General features: G+C 40.3%; 3 protein-coding genes across 5 annotated transcripts; 2 read left to right on the forward strand and 1 right to left on the reverse strand.

Moving 5' to 3' along the window:
• Positions 1 to 1,161: 1,161 nt before the first annotated feature.
• Positions 1,162 to 3,835, forward strand: LOC121958214 (uncharacterized). The gene is made up of 2 exons (XM_042507082.2): positions 1,162 to 1,581; positions 2,049 to 3,835. The coding sequence occupies exon 2, from the start codon at positions 2,069 to 2,071 to the stop codon at positions 2,471 to 2,473; it is 405 nt and encodes a 134-aa protein (XP_042363016.1). The 5' UTR covers positions 1,162 to 1,581; positions 2,049 to 2,068; the 3' UTR covers positions 2,474 to 3,835.
• A 1,537-nt stretch (positions 3,836 to 5,372) lies between these two features.
• On the forward strand, positions 5,373 to 15,526 carry wipf3 (WAS/WASL interacting protein family member 3). Of its 3 annotated transcripts, none has more exons than XM_088090234.1 (8): positions 5,373 to 5,693; positions 7,685 to 7,791; positions 9,019 to 9,157; positions 9,862 to 10,023; positions 10,519 to 11,226; positions 11,727 to 11,864; positions 13,210 to 13,311; positions 13,397 to 15,526. In XM_088090234.1, the coding sequence occupies exons 2-8, from the start codon at positions 7,702 to 7,704 to the stop codon at positions 13,435 to 13,437; spliced, it is 1,380 nt and encodes a 459-aa protein (XP_087946360.1). In that variant the 5' UTR covers positions 5,373 to 5,693; positions 7,685 to 7,701; the 3' UTR covers positions 13,438 to 15,526. The 3 variants fall into 3 exon arrangements, with proteins under 3 accessions (XP_087946360.1, XP_087946359.1, XP_042362641.2); XM_042506707.2 differs by having other exon boundaries at positions 5,377 to 5,693; positions 13,207 to 13,311; XM_088090233.1 differs by lacking the exon at positions 13,397 to 15,526 and having other exon boundaries at positions 5,374 to 5,693; positions 13,207 to 13,364.
• Positions 15,520 to 20,213, reverse strand: LOC121958219 (peptidyl-prolyl cis-trans isomerase FKBP14-like). The gene is made up of 4 exons (XM_042507090.2): positions 19,900 to 20,213; positions 18,533 to 18,684; positions 17,849 to 17,976; positions 15,520 to 16,903 (listed from the first exon to the last, which is right to left on the reverse strand). The coding sequence occupies exons 1-4, from the start codon at positions 20,091 to 20,093 to the stop codon at positions 16,745 to 16,747; spliced, it is 633 nt and encodes a 210-aa protein (XP_042363024.1). The 5' UTR covers positions 20,094 to 20,213; the 3' UTR covers positions 15,520 to 16,744.
• Between the last annotated feature and the right edge of the window lie 141 nt (positions 20,214 to 20,354).

Raw genomic sequence — 20,354 nt, forward strand, 5'->3', positions numbered from 1 at the left:
CCAAACTGCTTCCCCTCACTTTATGTGAACTTACAACAGCAACAATTGCACGTCTAGTGCAGTAATGTTACTTCAGGAGACTACTGACTCCCCCTCTGATAATGTCAGCAGAGGGTCTCATTTAAACACTAGTGGACAAAGTACACAACTCTATTACTTGAGTCAAAGTATAGGTGCTACAGGTCAAATATATAGTAAATGATATTTCCAGAGTCTTATTATGACTTGAATTAAAGTACTTGCTTTTAAAAATACATTAGTATTCAAAGTACTTTTTAAAAAAAAAATCTCAGTGCATTGTTGTATAGTGTCACAATACATTTATAGAACCTAATGACTCTGAAACAACACACTCAATGCACTGACTTGCATGTAAAACCTGTATAATGAAAAGCTTGATCAATTTGCTGAAAAGCCTATAGAAATGCCCATAGAAACACTGAAAAAAGCACCAGCACTGTCATTTAGATTTTTTAAAACTTAAATATGAGTAGTACATTTGTGAGACAGAGGTTCGGGAACACAACTTTGACAAACAAACCACATGCAGAACCACATGGTCAAAGTTTATGGACTTTTGATTTTAGAAAAAAATGAAAAAAATCATCCACAGACTTCAAAGCAAATGTAACAGGTAACGAGAGCCCTCAAAGAAATATAGCAACAATATTGGTCTCTCAAATGTAGTCGAGTCAAAGTAATAAGTAAAAATAACATAAAAAACTAAAAGTAAGGTACAGATACTCAAAAACTGTACTTAAGTATAGTACTTAAGTAAATGTACTTTGTTACTGTCCACCATTGCAGCCTTATTTAAACCATTTAACAGTTTAAACCATATAGAAGAGCTGCATGCTGCTAAGTAACTTGCCTGTTTTAGTTGGTGACTAGTGATACCATTAATTAAATAAACATCTCACTATTTCATTCCACTCCTTTGCATGACATGCAGGCTACAAGCTATTGTTTCTCACACTAATGGGCGTCCAAAATAGGAACATAATTTGGCTCCGTGGCTTGGGTTGGGTTCAGGTGATACAAAGGGATCTTTTTTTTTAATCTGTCACCGAAGAGGCGCACGCTCCCATGGGGTTTGTTGCCATGCAACCACAAGCACCGCCCACCACCGCAGTGTATATACCTGAGCGGGAGTTCACGTGACAGTCCCAGAGAGTTCATCCAATCAAGAGTGGGGACAGGTGCTCCGACAGGAGAGTTTCGGAGGCGGAAACCTGCTGGTTCAGTAAGAGAAAGACGTTCCTTATAAATGTATCAATTCATTTGTGGTGTTCTAGAGAAGTACAGAAGAAGAGTTGAGATATTTGACGAAGAAAACAGGAGAGAAATGAAAGTGTTTGGAGGTGGGAGATGTGAGGGGGCAGGACACCTGGCTCGTGCGTGAAATGGATACTGCTGCGACCCCTTAAAGAACTGCTGTCACAGTTGCGCTCCAACTCTGAGGACGAAAACACTGACCTCTACAGTGGATTTATAGGCTATCTCTACACAGTTAAAAGTGTGGCATTTCCACTTTGTTTCGGGTCTTTCTAAGTGTCCACCCACTTCACTTCTGTTGCTCAGGTAAGTGTTCACGAGAGCTTTTTTTCGCATTGTTCACCTGTGAATCACTGCTTGGCTTTGCTCTTCTGTTAAGACTCATTAAACCAGTTTTACAGAGAACATGGCCACACTGGTTATTCCTAGGATTAGTTGGTAAGAAGTTTTCTCACCATAGTGGGAAGTAAGATTGAATCACATATTTAGAGACCATGGTAATCAAACAGAAAATTGTATTTGTAACTATTATGGGGGTGGGGCTAAAGATGCAGAGGATGAAAGTTGATGTTTCACAGTGATATTATTGAAACCCAAAGACATGATATGTTTTTTAAAGGACTAATATGATGTTTTACGAGAAATCAGAGAGAAAGGTAAATCAAGAGCACAGGTGATAAAATGACCTCACAGATGAAGTTTACATGACTGATTAATTCTGAAGCAGAGGGGATGATATCGACTACAGCTGATTATTGTGTTTTCTGTTACAGTTTCCTCCCTCCAGTCAAAGATGACAGAGAGGACCCCATGGTGGATGGCATTTCTGCCAAAAAAGAAGAGTGGAAGCTCCAAGGACACCAGTACATCCCACACCACCCCGCACTTTGACCCTTTTGCACAAAAACCAGAGAAGCAAAAAGTCTCCTGTGATCAGACTCAACAAGAGTCCAACATCTTCCGAGATGACACCTATGACGACTCAGCCCTGGACACATACTTCAACGAGCAGACGTGTCGCAGGAACATGAAGATTTCACGCTCGGGTCGATATAAGGAGAAGCGTAGGATTCGACAGAGCCTTCCCGTGCAGGAGAAAGAGACAGATAATGTGGCCTCAGGCAAAGAGGACATGTGGGAATGGCGAGGAGGAGTAGATGATCGAAGACCGCAAAAGGAGAGGGACTCGAAGACATGAAGACGCTTCAGTCTCTAGAGGCATACCAAGAGAAGCTGTGTGTTGGTTAGGGTGATGAAGAAGCTTTCAACTTTTTGCCCAATACTGCTGGAATGAAGGTTATTTGAAATATTGGAAATTTTTAAATTTTTTTTAATGGACTTGTGCCAGAAGGCCACAGAAACAATAATCAACTTGAAATTGATTGTATTTGTCCTTTACGATGGTTATTGAACCACTTTGCCAACGATATCCCATAATCAGCTTAAAAAAAGAGATACATTACCATTAGTAAAAGCACTTAAAAGCCAAGTATGTAGTTAATGTCCCACTGTGTCCTTGCTAGGGGTTGGCCAATATTGATTTTTTAGGGCAGATACCTATACCGATTATTAGTAGTTAATGAGACTAATAACCAATACTTGGAACTGATTTGCATTTACAATAAAAATTAAAATCTTTCTGTCAATATTTAGACTTTGGAATATAACAAACTCCAACACAAAACTTTGCTTAAATGCGTTTAGCAATGGTTTAATCAAAACTGAGACTTTCAACATCATATACAGCAAGTTCCCAGCAACTTTTTTTATAAAGTTAAGTGAAAATTTAAATAAAACAAGTAAACAAAAATAGCTCCCTGAGGTTTTACATAGTAAAAGTTCCTCCCATGCTGACACTTTTTTTGCACTTTATAATTAATTAGTTTGATCGTAGATCATTAAAATAAAATGCTGATACAGATAACTGCCAAAATGCCAAATACTGGCCCCGATAATCGGCCAGGCTGATAATCTGTCGACCCCTAGTCCCTGCATCATTCACAAACAGTGTCATCATTGGACAAATCTTAAAATGACTTCAAGGAAACACAGTTCACAAATGCAATTTTCCATCAGGATTAAGTGTGATATGCTCCAGAAAAATGTTGTTTATAAGATGTTTACATTATTCCTGTAAAAAGAATGATATATGTTTGATAATGAAGGTTAAGTATAATGCTCCTTTTTGCAAAGCTTTTAAAAAAATGTTGATTCTAAATGGTTAGAAGGATGTTTATGAAGGTGTAAAATGATTGTATTATTATAATGTGTGAAAAAAAAACAGTTAGTGGAAGAAATCAAGGATTGCTTGTAAGAAGCTTTTAGTCAGATGCACGTCACTTGCCAGCAAAAATTGTATGAAGGATGAAATCCAGCATGTTGTAAGACATAATGGGTCCAAAAACAAGCTACTGCTGACCTTAAAGTAAGATGCTAATGTTGTGATATCCAGCTGAATGTGATACGGCCATGTAGCTAAGGAAGTATTACTACTGTATTTTGGACCAGCTGTGAATACTTAGATGAAGGCAAAATTTGAGAAATAAATCTGATCACTGGGTGTGCATGTGCATATGTGCCTCATTATTCCTATAAAGTCACAATTTAATGGCTAAACTGGGCATGGCAAGGATAACTTTGTTTTGCCTTCCTTGAGTAAATACTCTCGAAACAGACTATGTCAAAATTATGAGAAGCCAGGTACATAAACAGAAGAACATGTGCACTTCAAAACATAAACTGGAAATGCAAAATGTACAGAGAGGTCATATGACTCCTCTTGGCAGCAGCGTTGGTGCCTTATCATCACCTTACTGGAGTAGTCGAGGAGCGGGGCTAGTGTGTGATCATCACATTGTCTGAAAAAGACTATTACAAGATATTAGTGCCATCTGTATGTAGCGTCCGCATGGCATGTCAAACCCAGGCCTAATTATACTGTTGTGTCACATAAAGGGAGGAGCACGCCTGTGTCACCGCATTCCTCTGTCACTGCTGAGGTTTGAGGTGTGTGTGTGTGTGTGTGTGTGCCTGCAGCATTTGTGTTTATGTAACAGTATTTTGACAGCTGCTTCATTTATGGCTTCAAAATCATTATCTGATTTTTTAATGAAATGCATTAATGTAATTTCATTAACTAAGATGCAGTAAGTGCAGTGCTGGATGTAGCTCATTCACCGCCCCAGGCAACAAAATCACCTCAATGAGACAAAACAAGCACAGGGAGACACAAAATGACCACAGACACATTAAAATCCTACAAAGAGATGCCAAAAAAGAGTCTCGAGATAACCACAAAGCAAAACAACCCAAAACTGACCAAAATGACTTGGAAAAATGACCACAAATGACCTGAAAGAAAACAAAAAATGACCTTAAAGAGACTGAACAAAAATAGCCACAATGCAAACAACAATAAAAAAACAAACAAACAACCAGAAAATGACCAAAACACACCCAAATAAGTACAACAACCAAAAATTACTTGAAAAAAAATCCAAAAATGACCTGAAAGAAAACACAAAATGATTTCAAGGAGACTTTCCAGACTACAAAGAGACACCAAACAATCTCAAGGAGACACTAAATGATTGCAAAAACACACAAAACAACAACAAAAACACAAAATCAAAATCAATCAATCAATCATGCTGACTACAAAGACGCACAAAACCATCGCAAAGTCTGTCTGTCTTGTTCCAAGGCAGAAGAGGTGGTGGGGCCCTTTTGCACATTTATGCACAGTGGCCCACTGTCTCATAATCTACCACTGAGTGTGTGATACAGATAATTTGGGGCTGACACATTTGAAAAAAAGATGACTTGTGATGCCATATTTTTAACACAGGGGGGCGAAAATGTACGACCTTACAGCTGGAAATAAAAATGAATAGGACTAAAATACACGGAGTTGAAAAAAAAGTCAGATCAAGTTATGGAAAAGTCACGAGAGCAGACTTTTTTTTAAAGTCTGAACCAGTTCTCGTGCCAACATAGTGTTTATTTCATTCCACAGAGATGTAATTTAAGGTGAGAGAAAGTTTCTCTCTCTGTCTGTGTCTCTCTCTCTCTCTCTCTCTCCCCCCATTGGTCTCGTGCTGGGGCGGTAAGGTGTGGCCTCGCACCGCGTCGCCTCCTGTCGCGCGCTCACGGGGGAATAAACAGACAGAAAGGGAACATTGTGCACGACCACCGCCGCGTGCTTACAGTGACTGCAGTTTGAAGTAAAATGAAAAAGTTTCTATAACTTTTTGTAGCTCGACAACATTTAGTCACTGACAGCACAAACGCCGGATAAGTGCTGTCCCCATTCGACTAAAAATAACAGTATGGGAAGCGCACTATTAGGCCAGTGCTGCTGTGGTCCATCTCACTGAAGCATTCTCTGCAAACAGGTGGATTTTGGATATTTTCTGAAGGTAAGACAACGCTGCTATCTATTATTAATGCACACTTGTTTGTGGCATATGGGTTTTCTTATTCCCACTAACCTGCCTGATGAAATGTACAAAAATAAAGGAGAGGCTGGGAAGTCTTTACAGAAGATGAGCTGGTTTTTTCAAGCACTTTCTCTGTCCAAAGGCATGGCGCATCCAATGTTCCTGTCTCCTAACTTCAAGGCTTCACTGTTTTAAAGTATTTACGGTGCATTTTTGTTCCAGCAGTCTACTTCAAATTAAAAAAATAATGTAGTAAGTTATTATAATATGAACTATAAATTTGTTTCACCATAGTTAAAAATGCATTTTGTTTTATTTTTGTGAGATTAACAAAGAAATTATTGACAAGTAGACAACTAAAGGGTATATAAAGATGATTGTTTTAACACTTGTGTTTTGTAGACATTGGCTTTACTTATTGTTTGTGGTCCCACAGACCCACTGTGTGTTTCAACAATCAAAGTCAAGCTCTTTTCCTTATAGGGACAGTTCACCCCCAAATCAAAAATACATATTTTACATCTTACCTGTAGTGCTATCAGTCTAGATTGTTCTGATGTGAGTTGCAGAGTATTGGAAATACTGGCTGTAGAGATGTCTGCTTTCTCTCCAACATAAAGGAACCAGATGGTGCTCGCCTTGTGGTGCCCAAAGCGCAAAAAAAAAAAGAAAAAATTAAAAAACTTACTAGCAATGTCTCTCTCCAGAAACCATAGCTCCATTAATCAAAAAAAATATATACAAAATATAAACATTATAACAGCACCCTTTTCATTAATTCATACATTAGAGATTAAGCGCTGTGACATATCCTCAAGTGAGTTAGGACGGCCTCAGCTTGGGCTCCATGTAGCAGGCTTTTGGCATGTCTTTTACATAAAAAAGTGTATACATTTCTTGCTTAGTCTGCAGCAGCTGCCTCTTCCTGCTACTTGTGTTGTTTGTCATTAAATCTTTACTCCAGGATGAACAAAGATGTACTACAGGTCAAAGAAAAACAACTGGTATGAGAGGTGCATTTCCACTCAATGTCCCACCTGTTCTTCTCGAGCTCAGCAAACCAGCATCCAGTTTGCCCCCTTTAAAGACCTACACTAGTGTCACAGAAGCTGCTTGACACAGATATGGAGATAGAAATAGCAACAGAGGACAGTCTGCCAGTTACATAGATGGGAATTGTACACATGCGCACACACACAAACACACAAGAGCAGGACATATACAAAAACAGGTTCTGTTCTGTTTTATTAAATTGCTCAGGAGGAGCATGCACAAATTCCAAAGAGAACCCAATGTGCACAAAGGTCTGGCTGTTTTCAGTCTTTCACAGCCATGCAAGACAGCTCGTCAAGAATTTATGATGTCAAGAAAGTTGTGTGGAGGTCTCAGTGACTGTCGCTGTGGATCGTTTACTAGCTGAGTTGCCATCAACGCGTGGAGATTGAAAGACGGTGACATAATCCGGGGCATGAGCTGTTCCTGGAAAGTTGCAGCAGTGCTTATCACTTTGATAATTGCACCAGTTGCTCTTGATGATAGAACCACAAGACATCCTGTACACAAAAGAACAATGTGTGAGCACGCTGTAGCATTTTCCTGCTAAGTTTCCTGAATGTGTTTCCATTCACTTACTGCAGTGTGAGCCTTTGGTCAGTGAGCGACTGAAGGGTAGGGGTCCGTTACGTTGCACACAACACTCTCCATTGTTCCTCTCCCAAGTCCCTGCCACAGGACAGTGTGGGAAGAAGAGGAGGACAAGGGCGGGGGGGATGTGTCAGATTTCTCTAGAGAGGATGGAGCGCTCTCTGTTTCCTGTTTTGTGCTACACGCTGGTGAAAGCTCTTCCTGTTCAGGAAAGCGGGCAGGAGGTCATTGAAAGTGCCCCTTTACACAGTAGCAGCTTATGGAAAAAAAACATCCTAAAATGTGCTCACTGGCTGCAGTGTTCATTTGTCTATTGTCTTCTTTAGGTATCTGAGACCTCAGCATGCCAGTCCCCCCTCCTCCCCCTCCACCTCCCCTGGCACCCCCTCCTCCTCCACCAGCACCGCCGCCGCCCAGTTCTGCCCTGCCGCAGGTAAGACTGTCTTTCTCTAACTCTGTCATGCAATTGAATTGAAGTAAACACTCACTCGTGTCCTTCTCGCTGACCATCAACCATCACCTGTAGGTTATTTGCATTATTGATTGAGGTAATACACACACACACACACACACACACACACACACACACACACACAGTAGGGCAGACAGCAGAGTCTCAGTAGCAGCAGAGTGTTATGTTTCCACAGCAGGCGCTCAGTGTCCTCATGTTAAATGAGTTGCCGCTGCCAGCAAACAAGGCCACACCGCAGAGACACAGCTCAGCAGCTTCAGAAACTGAAGTCACAGTGCTTCTCATCACTCTGTGAACCCAGACATGACTAAAAAAGATCCATTCCTCTGCTCTGTCTCCTCCTCTACCTTCACTTTTATCACCTCCTCTGCCTCATTTAAACCTTTGATGAATGCTTTCAGTGCACCTTCTTGCTTTTCTTCGCTTGTATCTGTTTAAACTGAGGTGAGTAGATGATGATAGTGCCACACATACACTATATTCTCACTCACCTCTTTATCTAAAAAGATGACATCAAATGAAACTTAAAGATCTCAAGAATACACTTAGCAGGGCTACAAATTACGACTAAAGTAAAAGAAAGTATAATTGAGAACATATGCTTAACGTATTAATAGTGGAAGTATTCAGTCCAGAAAAAATCTAAAAAAACAAGTTAAGTAAAACAAAAATAATTGAAAATAAATTAGAAAACGACTAGCCAAATAGCCATTTAATTTTTGGTCAATTGTCTAATTGATTAATGGACTAATTATTTCAGATGTACTTGTATTAATTGTTGGATAGTCTAATTTATTTTTTTTACTTTTTTATGCTTGTTAAACAAAAGCACTAAGATGTAAAGTAACTAATAACCAAAGTTGTCGCGGAAATAGGCAAAACATACAATATCTTCACTAAAATGTAATGGAATACAAGTATAAAATGGCATGGAAAGAATAGACTCAAATTCAAGTACCACAAATTCGTCCTTAAGTACAGTACATTAGTAAATATACTCTATTACATTCCACCACTGCACTGATGTAAACTGCAACTTGACTGGATAGCTGAGGCAGTAATTCAAGTTTGCTTTATAAATGCCATAAATTCATTGATTATCAAAATAGTCTATATCATCAGAACAGAACACATATTCGATAAAACACTGGTCCTGTTAAAAAGCTGTTTTTTGTCTCTGTGTGACAGTGTCCGTCGGAGCCTCCTAAGCTCCAGTCTGGTGGAGGAGGAGGAGGTGGAAGGAATGCCCTGCTGGCCGACATCCAGAGAGGAGCCAGACTCAAGAAAGTCACACAGGTCAACGACCGCAGTGCCCCCGTCGTCGATAGTAAGAGCAACATTCTTACAGTACTATCAAAGGAAATACTCAGTACTAGTGTTAAGACACTAAACGGTACTGGTTTTGAGTGGGAAAATAGGGTGGAAAGGGTAATATGTGTAGTTTCTCTTTGAGCTATATTTTAGAATAGACACACACTTATACACATCACGTGCACACTTCAGGAAGGAATGCCCCACAGCAGATAAGGATGCAGGCACAACAGGAAACTACTATATACAATAGACAAGATGTACATTGTGTCCACAGTATACAGTACCGTGAGATTTACAAAAAACTGAAAGGTTTTAATGTATATTACCTGTTCAATTTTCTGTTTTCCACTTACTTGCATAGAGATTCCCATTAAGAGATGCTTATGAGTGTTATTATGTTTAATGTACAGTATTTTCAAGTCTGTGAGCATGCAGCAGTATGTTTTGCCTTTTTGTCAGACACATGGTCCTAAACTTTTAGATGCATTAAATATAAGATAAAAATTGAGTAACTGGTGTTACTGTCAGTTACATGAGTGGAGCTGGACCAGCTGAAACAGACCAGTCTGTTTTGTGAAAAGGTGTGTGGTAGGCCCTCAGGAAGAGTAAGTGATTTGGGTGGTGCGAAATAAAGATTCCCAGGACACATATATAATGGACTCTGATGTCATTGCTATTAATTATTTATGAAGTGTGTTTACATGTGTTGTTCCCCAGAGCCCAAGGCGAGCACCGGAGATGTATCCAGTAGTGTTGGTGCTTCTCAGGGCTCATCAGGAGGGACGGCACCCATGGGACCCTCTTTGGGTGGGCTCTTTGCTGGAGGGTTCCCCACTCTAAGGCCTATAGGACAAAGAGATTTAACAGGCAAGACTCCAGGTTGGTGCAAAATGTCTTGCTCTTACTAAATCTATGTGTTATTATTAGAGATGTCCCAATCAGATAGGAAGGATCTGCCCGATCAACGCAGGTTTTATTAGATCGGGATCAGTTATTTTGAGGATGCACCCCGTCCAATACGTTGTTTACATCCGCCATCACACAGGCGGCATAACAGAGAGCACAATTTGCTGCAGATTTTCAGGTTTTATTGTAATGATGCTTGTCTGTTTGGATGCAGACATTTTTTCAGAGCTATAAAACTGTTAAGCATATACACTGGATTGAATAAATAACTTTAAAGCAGTTGAAATGTGCATTGTGCAGATGTATTATGCAGGTAAAAACAAGTATCAGATCGGGACTCGGTATCAACAAACACTCAATATCACATGACTTGGATCGATCGAAAAAGACTTGATCTAGACATCCCTAAATATTATTTATATGTTGACCATCCAAATGTCTCCTCTTGTGTGTGTGTGTTTGATAAAGTGTCTCGATCGAGCTCCTCCGCCTCCCTGAAGCCTCTGTGGAACGCCCCCATGCCAGCAGACACAAGCAGTGTCTCGGAGACTCACAGGACGTCTGATCTCCGAAACTCCGTCCACCGTCAGCTCGCTCCCTCGTCCTCTGCTCCTCCCTCCCCCTCTCACAGCAGCAAACACTTGCCTCCTTTCCCTTCTTCTTCTCCCCCTCCACCTCCACCCGCCCCACCCTCTTCCCTTCCTCCGCCTCCCCCACCCCAAGCCTTCCAGGACCGGCCTGCCAACAAGCCTCCGCCTCTCCCCTCCTGCCCTCCTCCTCCACCTCCGTCCCAGGTCACCAAGCCTACCTGGCTCCCCATCCAGCACTCCTACCACACAACCATCTCGCAGCCCTCTACTCCTCCTCCTCCACCTCCACCTTTCCAATCTCCCTCTGCTGTTCCAGGGGACCGCTCCTCAGGGTGCTTCTACCCTCCGCCCCCAGTCCACTCTGAACCCTCGAGGTTCCCCATCCTGCGGGACAGCCCACTGGGCCCTCCTCCTCCACCTCCTCCTCCTCCTCTCCCGGCTTCTTTCACCCCAAACTGCCCGTCCACCCTCCCCCCTCCACCACCCAAGGTGCCTGCAGTGCCCTCCCCGGCCATGCGCTGTCTGCCTCCCTCGTACCCCTGCAACGCCCCCACCCGACGGCCACCTGCTGTGCCCAGAGGTGCAGGTGGGTGAACACCAACATAAGGAATTGTTTTTTTTTGGCACATGGTAGAACTTTGCATCTATTCATTTTAACCCAAACTACGATGATGATCATATGCAGAATACACAAATGTTAATAGACAATGTAATTGTACTTTTTACAATGTCTGATTCAACAACAATTTTATGAGGGCAAAAACACCAATATAAATATTTGCAGTAACTGTTAGTTGTGCGTTCGAAACACGTCTGAAACTGCTGAACAAATGCAGGTTGTAAACTGTGGCAGCTGTTACAGCTTGTTATTAAAGCCAACAGGGTAGTAGTTGTGCAACTCTTTAGTTTCTTAGCAGCATTTACAAATCAGCTCTCTTTTTCTGACAGAAATGTGTGAATAAGGCTTACTGCCTTCCTTACAATCATAGAAGATCATATTGGATTTGGATGTATATTTCATGTGGTATATTTTGTTGCTTAAGTGTCTGACCTCTGACTTTTTCTCTCTGTCACCCATGGCAACAGGTGTGGGTCGGTTGGCTCCTCCTCCAGCTCCCCCGGCACGTTCCCCCTCTACTGAGCTGTCCAGCCGCATTCCTCCCCCTCCGCCACCACCTCCCTTGCCTCCATCAAGTCTCAGGAATGGACACCTGCACAGCCTGGGTGAGCGTACAATTATATATCTGACGGTTTAGAGTACATGTGAGACCTTTAGTAGATTTTTTAAATCTAGAGTTAAACTGAGAGTTGCAATACAATTAGATGCATTCCATTTTATTTATTCAATATATCCATATATCTTAATTGGAGCTTTAGTGCTTTTCATACACCCCTGTGGTGATGGTATAATATATCAATACTTCTATTGATGACAGACATCCCCTCTATATAGACAATATGGACAGTTGTATTGAATAAACAGCAAGCTAAGGACCTTTTACGTGTAAGAAACGTTAACAAAATTGTAAGGGTGACAGGAATTGTCAATTGAAAAGTTTTAATGATTTTGCTCTATTGTTTTAATGCCACACAGCAGTTGTCATTGCCTGTGAAATATATATATTTTTATGATGTCTACTTTTATCTTATGGACATTTCTATCTTGTATATGATTTGATTGTGACAGTACCACAGTAATTTAATATTATTTCATGGACGCCAGAGCCATGGAGGGATCACTGAACAGGACTACTGGGCACAGGCACAGGGCCAATCAAAGGCCTCCCTGGCCTTCACTTTCAAAATGTCAATGCAAGCCTCAAAATGACTACAAAGGACATAAAACAACTGCAAAGAGACACAGAAGGACCAGAAGAAAAGCCAATGAACTGCAAAGAGGCACAAAATAACTGCAAATAGGGGCTAAACAATCACAGACAAAAAAAATACCCCAAAGAGACACAAATCAACCACAAAGAGAAACATAATATCCTAAAAGAGACACAAAACACCTACAAAGTAACACAAAATACCCTTAAAGAGAAACAAAACGACTATAAAAAGACACAAAATTACCTCAAGACATAAAATGCCCCAAAAGAGACACAAAACAACCAATAAGAAATGCAAAATATTCTCAGTGACACAAAACAACCACAAAGACACACAAAATACCTTCAAAGAGACACAAAACAACTATGGAAATATACAAAATGACCTCAGAGTCAAAAAATGACCTAAATGAGACAAAAATCAACCACAGGGCCATAAAAGGACCTAAAAGGAAAATTACTTCAAAAAGACAACAAAAATTCAATGAGATGCAACAACAACAAAAAAGCTCCACAGAGTCTGTGTGTCTTGCTCATGTGTAGGAGAGGTGGTGGGGCCATTGGCATGTTTGTGCCCAAGGGCCAATTATCACATCATCTGCCCATCGTCAGAGCAAAATTACTGTAGAGGGAAGGACACTAGAGGACAGTTGTTTGTAGGTGCAAATGAGCTTGTCTTTGAAAATGGGGCAAAATAACAACTTTCAATTGCATCTTTGCTTTACATCTATTAGCAGATGACTTTGAATCCAAGTTCCAGTTCCACCCCGTCGAGGACTTCCCCCCTCCCGATGAATTCAAGCCTTTACCTCGGATCTACCCCAGCAAAGAGAACAGAGGTAACACCACAGCACACTCTAACATTACCCATCACTTCAATAGCATCTATTGAGTCTTTTTCTTCCTCTTTCCTCTCTCTTACAGTGAACCCGAAACCACCTGGGATGAGGACACACCTCAGATGAGTCAAGGCCTCACTCTGTTCTTCATCAGGCCCCACACATATCAAGCAGTAAGACTCAGTCCTCCTCCTCATGACAGTAACAGAACTGTCACGGACATTTGGATGTAGGCTCTGTATGTGCATGTGTTGTTTGTGTTTAGCATATTTGTGTGTGCGTGTGTATGTGTGAGTGTCAAACAGAGGTCCCGCCTTATACTGACTATGTGACCTCTGACCTTTTCCAGTGTGGAATGTTTTGAATGTGTGTGAGGAGGAGGGCTCTCCCTACTCGTACTCATAAGTTACATACAGACTCTACACACACACACACACACACACACACACACACACACACACACACACACACACACACACACACACACACACACACACACACACACACTCTCCAGGGACAGTGTCTTCCAGCAGCTATATTTAACATGACTCGTGACACAGTTCATAGCATTTCAGTATCTACCTACAGGATAGAATTTTTTTATTTTGATGTCTTGATCTCTTTTTAGAGTAACCCAGAAATGTTCTTAAACACACAGATAGTAAAGATCTTTTAAGGACAAATATGTACAAGAAGAAGCCCCTTAAAGGTTCAGTATGTAACTTTTATCAAAATAACTTGATGAAGCTGTCACTATAATCTGTGAAAAAAAGGACAACAAAACATGTTCCTCTGGATTCTCTTGGTGCTCCTAATGACATTTGCAAGAATCTACCGTGCCTGAACAAAAACAACCAGTCAGAGCCAGGATGAGTCTCTACCATTTATACACGGCAGTATGCCTGCGGTGCCAAGTAGGTGTAGTCTGCACATCATTTGACAGTTATCGAAAGGAACCGCAGCAAAATTTCAGCAAGAGCAATGCTTACATCACCACAACCACATGAACCATACAAACACAAACTAATCAAAGGAGATTGATAAGACAGAGAACTGATGAATTTCATTTAGGCTAAAAAAAAATCTTACTGTGAACATCACAGTCCATGAGTGCATTTATTTTCCAGTATTGTCTACTGGAAATAGCTACCATGACTTTTTACCTTTAGGCTGACATTGTTGTTTGTAAATGTACGTGGTTGCTGCCACTGGCTGACAGATTACACGTCATTTAAACAGCTTTCGTGGTCCTCACCGTTATGTGTAAAGCGGTGCATCAGCGCACTGAAATGGAGCGGACCCACTGTTTGTGCACATGCCACCCTTACACGTGCCTGCTCTCACTCAGTCATGCTCAATATTTTCAACACGCAGCTTCAGTTTTAAATTCTCCAGTTCAGAAAAGTTACTCCAGTGGTTTGTCTTGTTTTCTTAGTCGTAGTTTAAAAATTGTTTTAGCTTGCTTTTCATCATCTGTCTTCTTCTATTTACTTGTCTCTGCTGTGGATGCTGTTGTTGGCAGTGCAGCATGTGCATAAGCACTTAAGCAGTGATTCACAGACTCCTCCTGGCTCTGACTGGTTGTTCTCGTTCAGGTGCAGTGGATTTTTTGCAAATGCCATTAGGAGCACAGGGATGAGACAGATGAACCAGATTTTTTCACAGATTATCCATCTCATAAGCTGCTATCAGAGAGATATTCACACTTTTGCTGCAATTTCTTGTAACAATGTTCTCCCTAAACCTTTTGCTCAAGCAGGACAATGCTCTCAAGAGTTCATCTGTTTTTGTTTTGGGAATTCAGTGCGCTATGTGGCCACTGTTAGTAGGAAATTATGTAACCCTCATTAAACACAATGTGAAAAAAAGCAGGTGAATGCTTTGTGACCATTCACTTGCACTGCAGGATATGCTAACCTTGGGGGCTCACAAATCCTTGTACAGTACATATAGTGGTGCTCTCCTGTTTTTATGAGCATATTTTTATAAGTATCAAATGCATCCACAGAAGTATATAATATACTGACATTACAGAGATTATGGAAATTCCTCTTTAAGTTACACTGTTATGAATAGATAACGAATGAATGAGGTTTAGTGTTTCCTTTCAAACTTTATTAACAGATACTAACACCTGTAAAGACAGTGCCACCTGCTGGCTCAATGTGTAAAGTATTACAAGACATGACCACCAAATAAACCACAGTATTTTGTTTTCAGGAGTTGACTTTATTCATCACATTGGTTGCAAAATAGAACATTAAAAATCTACCTTTACCAGAGCAGTCAATTACATATTGAGTTTAGTTCTTATGTTTTTACACTAAAGAACACAGAGGCTGTAGAAACAGGATAGTCTAGATTTCAATTAACGCCATGGGAATGTTTTCAGATTTAAGACACGTGTGCAAATCTCAGAACAGCTGCCAACATGTTATCAAAAAGCAGGGCACTTTTGAGATGCATTTCGGAAATCAGAATGTGTTTTGCAGAATAGGAATGATTAATATGTCTTTTCAGTATTGATATTGCAGTGTATATGCATGTGCAATGCAGCTGTCTCACAGTAGTTTTCACATGTCAAAAATGTTAATGATGGCTGCATTCCATTTAGGTGTGCAAGTGCTAGGATCTGAGTATTGTGTATATTGGCACACTGGGAGCACTTACGGAAAGTGAAACGGAGCGGTTATGTTCTTGGTCACACCTGCTTTTCCTGCTATGTTAAGTCAACATGTCTGCCACAAAAATGTCCTATAAAAATACACATTTAACGTCTTAATAGAAAATGAAAAAAATACCAAAAGTTCACATTTTCATGACTTTAACACACAGTCTAACCAATATGATAAGCCTGAGTTAATGACATTTTCTTGATTTAATGATGATTATTCTCTGAAGTGGAATGAATTGTTCACCATACAGGGAAAAATAAGCAAAGCATTCTCTCTATATTGTTGTGGACCCACAAAAGATGAACAACATTGATCTGGTAACATTTTTTCAATGAAAATAAACACTTTATTTACATTAAGGGTATTTTCAAAGTCAAATTTGGCAACTGTTTCCTACTTACACTGTCTGTCCACGGGCATGCCCTCTGATATCTGGTGACACTGATAACTCTATTTAAATAAATTCCTAAAAGTTTATAAGTAAGACAGAGTGGAATGGGCTCTTAAAGACGTAAACACACTCAAAAGCAAAGACTTGCAAAAGTAAAACATCACTGAAATAATCAGATTATCAAACCTGTTGGCTCTCACAGGAAGAGTTTACACATCACCCACCAGACAAACACAATGGTTCTATAACAGTGAAATACTTTCATGCAGACGATGAACGTCTGCATCAGGATTTCTAGCACAAAATCAGTGAAACCTGGAGGACACTGGACTAGTGAGTGGTTTGTGAGATTAACCTGGGAGAGAAGTTAAAGTTCGTCGTGTCTGTAAGTAAATTCCCTGGAGGATATGAAGCCGTCTTTGTTCTCATCCTCTTTGGCAAAGATATCCTCCACCATGTTCTCATGTAGAGTGTCGTTGGGAGGGTAGCCGTGACGCTCAAACTCTTTCCTCAGATACTCTTTCACCTGGTAGATTGAGTGAGACGATTAGTGAGACCGACACAGGTTGAGATGAAAAAACAAAAGCTCTGGTGTTCTGTGTGCAGGCCGATCAGTAAATCAAATTCCAGCTACATCTTTACAATTCAGAAATAACAAAGTTTAAATTCTACTGTCATTTTTTGAAAAACAGAAAAAAACCCTCAAGATATACAATAATTGATGGGCAGCACTATATTTTTACCTAAATTTTGGTCAAAAATAATGTGTAAATTCAATAATATACCTACTATTTACCTTCACTATAAAACAGTATACGTACACAGCACTAGTATTTTCATATTACATAAGATGTGCTTCCTTATCTTATTTTTTGTTGTTAATGATTGTAAGTTGGGCCTGTTTTTTTGTTTCAACATAATTTGCAATCACATTGGGGCCCCATATATCAGGTCTAGTTTGGTATTTTTCAGCTTGGACCCTTTTTTCCCTTTTTTAAAAAATTTGTCCTGTATCGAGTGTGACCACTGCAGCCGGCAACAGCAAAACTCCATTAAAATGAACAGTAACTATAGCGTATATAAAGCCAGCATATTTTCACATCTAAATGAGTATGTAAAGATTTTATTTAAACCAAACCAGAGTCAAAGTCAAAGTCAAAACCAAGATGATTTTTCTGTTTTTTTGGGGGGTTTTTTCGGTTTATGTCGACTTTAAAGTGATGTGTGTTTTACAACAATAAAATTACTGTTTATTTAAGCAAGTCTGGTGTGAGAGGGTCACATGCACAGTGATTTGTTTAAAGTAGTAGTTAAATCTGAGGGGGCAAGAGGTGATTTTCCAATAAGCAAAGAAATAGGACTTTAGGGAATTTTACCTGTACTAGGCTCTGAAAAAAGAGAGAAAATAACACAATCGGAGAAGTGAAATGCTCCTGGGTTGTGAAGCACTGTTTGAGATCCTTTTGTTTACCTCATGCTTGGAGAGCCTCCAGTCATCGTTGAGGTCCATCTCCTGGAAAGACTCATGAGACCTCGGTCCATTTCTGATCTCAAGCACCTCAATAACGAAGGTCAGCGTGCTTTCAGGTGGGATCTTACCTGAGCAGACAATACCACAAGGCAATCATTCAGCTAAAACTGAGTAGCTATTATTAGCTGAGGTTGCTATATGCATGCTTTAGCATGAAGAAAACAAATGCTTTGTGCTGTGGTGAATGATGCAGCAACACATTGTGTGTTAATCTGTAAATAACTTGGAAAACATGTTAAAAGTGTTAATGAGAAGCAGACTCAGGTTGTATTATTAGTCATATCAAGACATTTAAGTTGTTGTTATTGTCATGGCAAGGGCAAGTTAGACACAGAAGAAATAGATGTTATTGGTTAGGTTGGTGTGTGCTTACCAGGACAAAGCATTGTATTGTTCACATGCTTCAGAAAAAGTGGACTAATATCTCTGAAAGAAGCCTTCATTCAGTGTAGGAGTCCTAGAGAGCCATTCAAAACAAGACAGACAAGTATAATACACACATGCTCAGTATAGGGGATAATACACATTTTATAAAGCCTCAAGCACTTTTATGAAACACAGTTTAATGTGTCTGCATAGCATCATGCAGTGAAACTTGCATGCGTATGGTCAAATCCACAGTACCTTTCCCTTCCTTCCCATAGGCCAGAGCTGGAGGTACGATAAGTCTCCTCTTCTCTCCAGCGCACATGTCCTGCAGGCCTTTATCCCAGCCTTTGATCGCTTCTTTGATGCCCAGCGTAAACCAAGCAGGCTGCTTGTCACCCTCTGTTCGACTGGTGGACAGACATAAAGTGGAGAGTAAATTGTTAATGTGTTAAATAATTAGAGTGAGCACCCCTTTGCTACTGGGCGTGCTCTGGCTGTAATATCACAATTATGCATTTTATAAATTTTTTCACATATTGCTGATGTAAAATCTCAGAAATTTAAGGGTCAGCTGACCCAGATCACAGAAACATATTATCCTCACTCAAATCACAATAAACAACTCATATTTCCCCAATTACCACCCCTCACTGTCCAGTCAGCCAGTTTTATTTGTCGAAGTTTTGAGTTATACAGTGTTTTGAAGAACTGCTGTCTGTATTTTGTTTGTAGTGCTTTAAATGGACACCAGTATGTTGGATTTAGCAGTATCTAGTGGTGAGGGCAGTGTAAGACCAGCAGCTCCCATATTCAGCGAGGTAAAATTACTGTTTTTGTCAATGGAGTTTTGTGTATGGAGTCTGGATTTGAAGGGAGCATGGATAAAGTTGAACTTCCTGTCTAGTTCCCCATTGGAAAGGGCGAGGTGCTGAGCATACAACTGTACAAATGAAAACAATTTTGTGATTAGTCCCAATTTAAAAACATCAATTATTTGACAGCCCTTGTTGTTTAACAGTTTTACTGTTGTTAAATGCTGCCCCTTTTACTGCAATTCATCAAACATTTTCTCCGTTTTTGGATTCTTCGTTTACTGGAAGGCATACGTTACGTAATTACTCCTTTAAAAACTATGCACAACATTTCCTTTACTGCCATTGTAATGTGTTGGTGACAGAAGTTTCAATGAATAACTTAAAACATTAGCTCTTAAAACCGAGACACTAAAAATAATTAAGAAAATCATGGAATGCCATGTTTGTCAATATTTATTAAATACACACACACACACACACACACACACATATATTTCCGTTTTTTGCTCCTTTTATTTATTTATTCAGTGTAAGTTTTATCACGTGACCCTACTAGACTGATGCGTCACCAAGGATATCAAACACGCGTACACTTGAAAAGGAAATCGGCGTTTTTAAAGTTTTAACAACAAATTTCTGATGAGTATGAACTGTTTATCAAACTGAAGAAAAATTAATACAGCAAATGCCTTCCACTAAACGCAGTGAAACGGTAACTTTGTACCAACTCTGTATGAACGAGTAATGCAGGCAAACTAGCTCCGTAAAAACTCCTTAGCTCTAAAAAACATAAAACATAAAACAAACCTGGAGTGAAACATGGTCCCATTCTCAAAGTATCCCTCATGATGCACGAGCAGGATGTCTCCGTACTTTGATTTTCGGTGACAGAGGAAAGGTCTGTGCAGGACTTCTATGTTCACCTCGGCCTCAGGCAGCTTGGCCCCGCTGACAGACACCAGCAGGGAGGAGCAGAGCCAGCTCAGCACTGTCACCAACATGCTGCCACACTCACACCCTCCGCACAAACAGCAGGACAAAACAGATAACTAAAAATGTTTGCTTAAACCACAGCTACGTGGCAGTTACGTTTCATCATGCATGTTGTTGCAGGAAGTCTTTTTCTAATTGGTTGCGTAGTCTCAGTAAACCCCGCCCACAGACGCCCCCCCCCCTTCCAGGTCCTCGCGAGTCTTAAAAGGCGTTGAATTAATTGAATTAATCAGTCTAAAAAATAAGGCCTTAAAATATCTTAAATTATT

This window comes from Plectropomus leopardus, chromosome 17, assembly GCF_026936395.1.
Source record: "Plectropomus leopardus strain MGB_pleo_1.0 chromosome 17, ASM2693639v1, whole genome shotgun sequence".
NCBI classification, from domain to species: Eukaryota; Metazoa; Chordata; class Actinopteri; order Perciformes; family Serranidae; genus Plectropomus; species Plectropomus leopardus.

Coding starts and splice junctions, on each gene's coding strand:
- wipf3 (XM_088090233.1), top strand. CDS start 7,702: ATGCCAGTCCCCCCTCCTCCCCCTCCACCTCCCCTGGCACCCCCTCCT. Junction 10,024..10,518: donor TTTAACAGGCAAGACTCCAG/GTTGGTGCAAAA, acceptor TGTTTGATAAAG/TGTCTCGATCGAGCTCCTCC. Junction 11,227..11,726: donor TGCTGTGCCCAGAGGTGCAG/GTGGGTGAACAC, acceptor CCATGGCAACAG/GTGTGGGTCGGTTGGCTCCT.
- LOC121958214 (XM_042507082.2), top strand. CDS start 2,069: ATGACAGAGAGGACCCCATGGTGGATGGCATTTCTGCCAAAAAAGAAG.
- LOC121958219 (XM_042507090.2), bottom strand. CDS start 20,093: ATGTTGGTGACAGTGCTGAGCTGGCTCTGCTCCTCCCTGCTGGTGTCT. Junction 18,685..19,899: donor GGGACCATGTTTCACTCCAG/GTTTGTTTTATG, acceptor TCTGTCCACCAG/TCGAACAGAGGGTGACAAGC. Junction 17,977..18,532: donor CTATGGGAAGGAAGGGAAAG/GTACTGTGGATT, acceptor TTGTCTGCTCAG/GTAAGATCCCACCTGAAAGC.